This window comes from Triticum aestivum, chromosome 3A (genome assembly GCF_018294505.1).
Source record: "Triticum aestivum cultivar Chinese Spring chromosome 3A, IWGSC CS RefSeq v2.1, whole genome shotgun sequence".
NCBI classification, from domain to species: domain Eukaryota; kingdom Viridiplantae; phylum Streptophyta; class Magnoliopsida; order Poales; family Poaceae; genus Triticum; species Triticum aestivum.
The window spans coordinates 187,495,088-187,502,929 of NC_057800.1; the positions used below are offsets into that span (position 1 = coordinate 187,495,088).

The 7,842-nt window shown below is 37.3% G+C and overlaps 1 protein-coding gene across 1 annotated transcript; it reads left to right on the top strand.

The window, feature by feature from the left end:
- The first annotated feature begins 1,755 nt into the window (after positions 1–1,755).
- LOC123060903 (protein FAR1-RELATED SEQUENCE 5) lies at positions 1,756–5,982 on the top strand. The gene is made up of 10 exons (XM_044483770.1): positions 1,756–1,979; positions 2,095–2,243; positions 2,438–2,529; positions 2,635–2,730; positions 2,823–3,002; positions 3,087–3,312; positions 3,430–4,120; positions 4,275–4,732; positions 4,843–5,130; positions 5,216–5,982. The coding sequence occupies exons 3-7, from the start codon at positions 2,444–2,446 to the stop codon at positions 3,841–3,843; spliced, it is 1,002 nt and encodes a 333-aa protein (XP_044339705.1). The 5' UTR covers positions 1,756–1,979; positions 2,095–2,243; positions 2,438–2,443; the 3' UTR covers positions 3,844–4,120; positions 4,275–4,732; positions 4,843–5,130; positions 5,216–5,982.
- Positions 5,983–7,842: the final 1,860 nt, after the last annotated feature.

Below are 7,842 nucleotides of genomic sequence, written 5' to 3' on the forward strand. Positions count from 1 at the left end.
TCAACTTCTACTCGGTTTAGCTGCTCATAAAATTCAGGAGAACCTTTCACTGGCTCTCAAATTTGAGCCAGGCTTTCATATCGCTCGACGCCCTCGACCCATGCAACCCGGCCCACCTCTCGGGCCATGGTAGATTCGCTCGCTGACAACGCTGCAGCTGGAATCATCCATATCTTCCCTGTCAACGCCGGGCTCTTGTGGGCGAAAAAGGTCATTGCTATGCTCGGTTTCGTCCAAAACAAAACCGGTGGACGACCATAATGCCGTCGAGCACCCGTGGAAGAGCTAGGTGGCGTCGGAATTGTAGCCACACTAGTGTTATTTCAAAAATCGGAGTTCAACGGCGGCAAGCCTAGTCAGCAATCACACTCCTTAGAGCTTGCAGGTCACTCCAGAGCCCAGCCATCCACCAGCAGCCTCGACGTCACCTCAATGTCGTCAGCGGAGGCTCTCACCTCCTCCGTTCGCAAAGTGCTCCATGAATTGCATAGGTAAGATTTTCATTTCTTTGATCATTGTGTTTTACTAGTTTTGCTATCAAATCCAACATGAAATATTGCATGGTGTAGATGAAGAGGTTAAGGGAGAGGTTCTTCAAGGATTCTTGATCCGAGCAAGAGGAAGAATACGATGATGATTTTGAAGTGACCACTGTCGTGATCGTTCACAAGGAATTTTGACAACAAAGACTAGGATCGCAGTTTGGCCGCTTGCATGTCAATCAGAATAGAGCAGAAGGCTATGTCAAGCTTATTATCAAGATTTACTTTACACCCAATTCAACCTATTGGAGAAGTATTTCCAGTGGTGATCTCGGACGCGTCGAAGTCTCTTCAACACCATTGCAAAAGCCATTGAGGAGCATGATCCATGATTGAAATTAAGGAGGAGTGCATCGGAAGAAATAAGTGTAAGCTCATCACTGAAGTATGCCGCGGCTGTTCGAGTGCTTTCCTATGGGTTTTCGGCCAACGCCATTGATACCGGGAAAGAAACGAAGAAGCCCGGTGAAAAAACAAAGAAAACAGATAGAGAAAACATTGAAAATGAGTGAAAAAAATCAGAAAAAACTAAGAAAACGAGCCAAAACCAGTACATTGGCCGAATAAAACCACACGCGTCTCGTTGAAACCCAGCAAACAAAAAGAAAACACGAAAAATGGAGCAGCCTAGTAGTTATGGATCCTTCAGACCAGACGGACGCTATAATCTCTATAGGCGAGATATAGTCTTCGCGGAGAGAAATCGGCCTGCAGACCACATGCACAGGTTGGATGTTGACTCTTGGCGCCACTAGCAGAAGCACAAGTTGCTCGATCGGAAACGTGGTGGATACATACGAACCCCCAAGAGTTTAAATGCGGAAGATGAGAAGGTTCGCAGCAGGACGTCGTCCCATCCCTGGATGAAGGATCCATTGATCATGCCAGGCATGATCCGATCCATTCAGCCAGCTTCCCTGTACGTATACAAATAGGCAGGCCTCTCGAGAATTAAAAGCGGGACGGGGACGAGTGAGAGCGACGGTGGAGGCAACGACGCCGAAGCGGACGATTCCTCACGTTTGTTTCAGCTTGTGGTGACACGACCTGGGAAGGAGATGCTCGGGGCCCCGGACTGCCGGACTGGTCACCACGCACGCCACCGCATTGTTTCTGTTCCCAACGGCTAAGTTTTTCTACCGGTGCCGGTAGGTACCGGTGTTAGATCCACCGTTCCTCACTTTCGTCAAGATCTGTGCTGCCAGCGTCTGTATAAGTTAGTAATCCCAGCGGAAAATTTATACAATGAGAATACAACTGTACAGTCTGACAGATCGTATAGAATACAATCTAATGGAGCCCACCACTTGGGGATATTTATTCTTCTTATCCTTCTCGTCCAGACCTCCGTCTCCTCTGTTTCCCCCATTAATATTCTCTCTCTCTCCGTCGCCATTGTTTCTCCTCAAGTTCTTGCGGCAGTGTATGAGTAGATTGGTGAGTCAAGTTCTCTCTCTCTGCGTGGCCATTGGTTCTCCTCAAGTTCTAATATCAACTGGTTTGTCCTCAAGTTCGAAATCTTAGAAATCTTATGCGTCAATTTGGTAATCAGATTTGAAGCCATGAAGCTGCCGTAGCCCAGATAAGATCTGATTGGAGACCGGAATCGTATAAAGCTACTGACTGGGATCTCTAGGTCCCTCTTTTTTCCAATATCTTAGCGGGCCATCAATCTGTTCGCCGCCGAGGAAAGCAAAAAAGGTTAGTTTATCCCCTGCTATTTGACAACTTCCTTGTAGGATATTGATCCTTTTCTGTTGTGTTATAAATTAATCCCCTGCTATTTACCGCTATGCAAGTTTATTGAATTATTATAGCACGGTCATTATTTTATCTTATTTGGTTGGAAAGTAGGAATATTAATTTAACCTGTTGGAAATCCGTTGAGGTTGTAGGTTAATATGGATAGTGAGAGGGACAGCATCCCGGGCAGTTTTATGGCACTACTAAACATGGTTGAGCAGCCAATGTCAAATTTGAATCCACAGTAAGTTGACATACTTCATAATAAGTTTTAATATGTTTGCACCTAAATTTTAAATTTATTATTACCAATTTTGCTTATGTAGTAACAAATTCATTATCAATTTAGGAACAATCTGAAGTCAGTACCCGAAGATAGTTCTTGCTTTTCTGATAGACCTTATTGCTCAGAAGACAATGATGTACTTTCGAGACCAAACTTAAGGTAAAATACATAAATTCCATTATGACAACCCTTCGATGTAGTTTACATAAAATTATTGATGTACATGAACTTGTAATCATGATTTCAAACAGGGTGGACACTTACGATTATGCTGATGACTCAAATGAAGTCCAGTCCCGTCTTGAATGTATCAAAGACACCATTGAAATTCCAGATATGATATCTGGGCCTGAAAATCTAGATCAGGATTACTTATTTTCTGCATACAATGTTCACACTGAGGAGTCTGATTCTAATGAACGATACCTTGAGTAAGTAAGAACTTTTTAATATATTTTTTCATACTTAATATGTATTGGGAGTTTGATTTATAGATGTTTATTTGTTTTGGATAGAGGAGGACAAGTTGGAGCTGTTGAACACGGAATTAGAAGTTTTTGTGAAGACACTTCTGTTCAAATGTTAAGGCCGGTTGTTGGTATGAAGTTTTCATCAAAGGCAGAAGCATATGACTTCTACAATACTTATTCTTGGGTGCTTGGTTTCAGTATTAGAAATGGTGATAATTTTATTAATTCCAAAGGCGTACAAACTATGCAGGAATTAATTTGCCAACGAGCCGTAAGTAAATTTGTTAAAAATGATCATATTGTACTATGCTGGATTTTTAAAACATCATTGTAGAATGTATTACTATGTTTAATGACATTCAATCTGATACATCAATTTACTGTGCAGGGAATCAACAAGACTACTAAATATGCCACTACTAGATATGGTTGCAAGGCAACACACAGGGTAAATCTTAATGATAATTCAGAATGGTATGTCAAAGTTTTTAGGCAGGAACACAATCACTCCCTTGTCGAATCTTGCAGTGAGAAAAAGCACCTGCATTCACATCAACATATTGACAAGCCAATCAGAGATTTAATAAAGAATCTTCGGGAGAATAATGTATCACTCACAAGGGTTAATTCTATAGTAGCAGGTTTCTATGGATCAACAAAGAAAGTACCATTCTGTAAGCGCAAGTTGCGTACTGTTTGTTCTCAGATTGCAAGTGAAACCCTTCAGGACGACATTGCTAAGACACTGGAGAATTTCCGTGATATGATAGCAATGGACGATAGATTTTCTTTCTGTGCATAGGTGGATGATGACAACGGGCTAAAGTCACTAATGTGGACTACTGGGAGGAGTAGATCATTATATAATCACTTTGGAGATGCAATAACTTCTGACACTACTTATGGAACAAACATCTACAAAATGCCATTTGGTATGTTTGTAGGAGTTAGTAACCACTTTGAGAGTGTAATATTCGCTGGAGTGTTCTTGACTAATGAGAAGGGAGAGAATTTCTGTTGGGCTTTTAAGAAATTTGTTGCTATGATGGGTGGAAAACACCCAGTAACTATTCTTATAGGTAAACAATACTTTTGAAAGACCTTTACGTCTGGCTTGTTTATTTCATGTTTAGTGTATGAGATTCTTCACAAACTAAATTAAGTAATTTTCTAGGACTAAATTTTGCAATTATATGTTCTTAATACATTATTTTCCATCATACTTTATTTCAGATCAGGCTAGAGACATTGGAAATGCAGTCCGGAAAGTTTTCACTCATGCAGAACATAGATGGTGCAAATGGCATGTTCTTAAGCGGGCTCATGAACTTCTTGGTGCTGTCTATAGCAAGCAGAAAACATTTGCCGATGATTTCCATAAGCTAGTGAACCACATGCTAACTGTAGAAGAGTTTGAATATGCCTAGAATTTTGTTACGGTAAAATATTGTTTGCAGGAACATCCTTTTATGACTAGAGCCTACGAGTGTAGGCACAAATGGGCTAAACCATATTTTAGCAAAGTTTTCTGTGCTAGAATGTGTAGCACTCAACGTAGTGAGTGTGCAAACTTTATGCTGAAGATACATACTGTATGCAATTCTTCAATAAATGCATTCATTACCCAGTACACTAAGCTTATAGACGATCGTGAGAGTTGTGACGCAGATGCCGAAAGGAAAAACAAACAGGTGAAAATTTAGTAAAATCCACTTTTGTACTATTTTATGATAGTAATTTGTTGCTATATGTATGTTTTGCTAAAAATTTTCCAAATCTAATTTTCTATAAATAAATGCAGAAAATAATTAAGGTCCATTTTGGATATCCAATGGAGAAGCATGCTTCAGTTATCTATACTGCAAAGGTTTATAATCTATTCAAGAAGGAGCTCATTAAGTCAACATCATACCTTGTGCTTCCTAGCATGGAGGAACATACTTTTGTTGTGAAGCACGTCCAGGCCGAGTCTAGGGAATCGTGGTCAAAAGTAATATACAAAATCAAAGTAGACGAGTCTATTGGATATTACACTTGTGAATGTGGACTTTATGAACATTTTGGTGTTCTTTGTAGCCACGTCCTAGCGGTATGAATCTCAGAAATTTGAATTGTTAAATATGATGTTATATCTGAAAGCAACTAATTTTGTTCGTTGTTGTTCTTTGTCCCAGATTTTTGTGAACCGAGGTGTCTGCAAAATTCCAGATTTGTCATATAATGAAGCGGTGGACAAAGCAAGCAAGGTCATCTAGTTTCAACAATAAGTTGGAGAAATATATCGGCGACACGAACGAGGAATCGAGATCATTTAGGCACAAGCTATTATATTTTGCTGCAATAGATATAGTGAATGAAGCTAAAAATGATCAAGATGCTTTTGCAATTGCAAAGTCTAATTTTAGTCGCTGCAAGAAGGAATTACATGAGCACAGACTTTCAAAGACAACTACATGCCAGGTCGGATATGGATCAATCCCTGAACATGAAGTAACTACACATTCTGGTGTTCAACAGGAAGTCAATGAAGTTGTTGATTCAGATCTTCAAATAGTTGATACCGCAAACAATATTTCAATTCCAGTTTCTTCAATTCTTGCGCCTGCTATAATGAAGAAGAACGGTAGACCTTCAAATAAGTGGTACATGTCTAGCATGGAAGCAAACATCAAGAAGAAGAAACGTGGGAAAACACCGGACCAGAAGACCAAACATCCGGGTGGTGTGTTGGGTGTTGTCCAGTCAAGGTTTTGCAGCAAATGTCGATCGCCAACACACACAATCAAAAATTTTCCTCAGTTATATTTACCTTAATGTTATTTGTTTTCGTTTTGTTGTTGCAATGAAACTAGTAATGAAGTGTGTACTGATTGGAAACTTAAATGTATGAATCCCTGAACTAATTTTCTTGTTCTTACCGTTGTTATTTATAATTGCCTTAGTATTATGTCGTTAATTAAAGTTTAACACATCCTACATATTTGGATTAACCTGAACGTTTTAATGGTGTGCTTTGTTTTTTGAACGATTTGTCATTATGCTATAGCGCCTATTATTTCAAATATTGAACTATTATGTACTGCATTAATTCTTTGTTACATTGCTGCAAACAGTATTAATCTTTTACTAATGTACAATTCCTTTTGTTAAGATTTTGTATTTTGCATTTTGAATATATTTTTAAGATTAACTATTAATAAGTATGTGCTCATTACTGTTTTATAAGGAAACCATGAATCATATATATTTTGATCTAGTTTTTGGTTATATCACATTTATAAGGTGCTTATTAAGTTTCATATTTGAATAAAATTAATTTCCGTATACTTGTTTGTTTCATATTTCACTGAGATTGATTTCATTTCACTTACAGGGATTGATTTCTTGTAATGTGAATTGAACTAAAAACTTCAATTTCAATTATCACTTATAAGAAATATCTTCTTAGGGCTGACATTCCTGAGGCCTGATTTTGACATCTATTAATATTTATTATATGTCATTACATTTATTTTTACCTTACGAGCATAAATAATTTTGTCAATAAAAGCTAATTCAATAAAGAACTACATTACTTAATTCCTTATGAAAATAATAAATAATTTCAACAGCCGTAGATACATTTATTTTAATTACAATTATGCGTTTAGTTATGAATATTTTATAGTTCCGTTGGAAAATTGCAAATGGATATGAAATAAGATTCGAATCTGAATGTTTTGACATTGTAGTACGTAGATTTTACTTACCTCTAATTGTAGTACGTACATTTACATTTATGAGTCCAATTGTGGAATATTAGCACAATTTCACAAATCATAAGTATTGATAGTTTCTAACTACATTGCCAATTGAAATATGAAATACATGAGAACGTACAATTATTTAATTCATTTCCTACTGCAGCCGAAAAATGGTGTGACAGGTTTATTTATTTTAGTGAAATACATTACATAAGAAGTAGCAGAAATGTTATAAAAACATTTACATATGAAGAAGCTGAAATATTATAGAAACATTTCATATTGAGTCATTTCATTACACTCAAATTTCTGGACATAACGTTCCAAATGTAAGTACTTCACAATCCAAAATATGGTCTAATTGAAACCGAAGCTTAAATCCCCACAATGTTGACACACAAATTGACATTAGAAACACAACTAAGATCTGAAATTTCAATGTCCCACAGTTAACTATCGTTTCTTCTCCTCTTCATTGATATTCCATCCGTGACGATCCTACGCAGCAAGGAATGTTTTGATATTCAAAAATTGTTCCATGACGAAATTCGACATTGTAGTACGTAGATTTTACAAGTATGATAATGCAGATAGATCAACTAATTTCACAATTAATTGAAATCTGGAATGTTTTGCATATTTTTGTAATTTACATTTAATAAGTTTTACAAAGAATACTTGTCCTCGTGTCTCACTGAAATAAAGTACATAAATATCTCATACAAAATATTGAAATAGCACGTTCTTCCAATTGTGCAATTCAACTCTGGTGCTCTTCACCTAATCCTCAATTGTTTCTATGTAGGAAGTTGGAACCGTTCCATGGTTTCCTTTAATGGACAGCAACTCATACAACAACAATGGCTTGAATGACATTACGCTTTCCTGCACAAGAAGGAACATGTAATTAAATATTAGTGTAGTGCAACATATGGACAGAAGTTTTCTGTATTTTGATAATTACTTGTGTGTGGGTTCCAATAATGTTTTCTCCATGGAAATCACGAATTGATATAATCGTCACCAAACCAGAGTCATCACTGTAGTAAATTTTTATA

Bases quoted from the DNA above. Each gene is read 5' to 3' on its own strand.
- LOC123060903 (XM_044483770.1), top strand. From the start codon at position 2,444: ATGGATAGTGAGAGGGACAGCATCCCGGGCAGTTTTATGGCACTACTA. The intron at 2,731-2,822 runs GTAAAATACATA...GATTTCAAACAG, and splicing joins CTTTCGAGACCAAACTTAAG to GGTGGACACTTACGATTATG. The intron at 3,313-3,429 runs GTAAGTAAATTT...TTTACTGTGCAG, and splicing joins AATTAATTTGCCAACGAGCC to GGAATCAACAAGACTACTAA.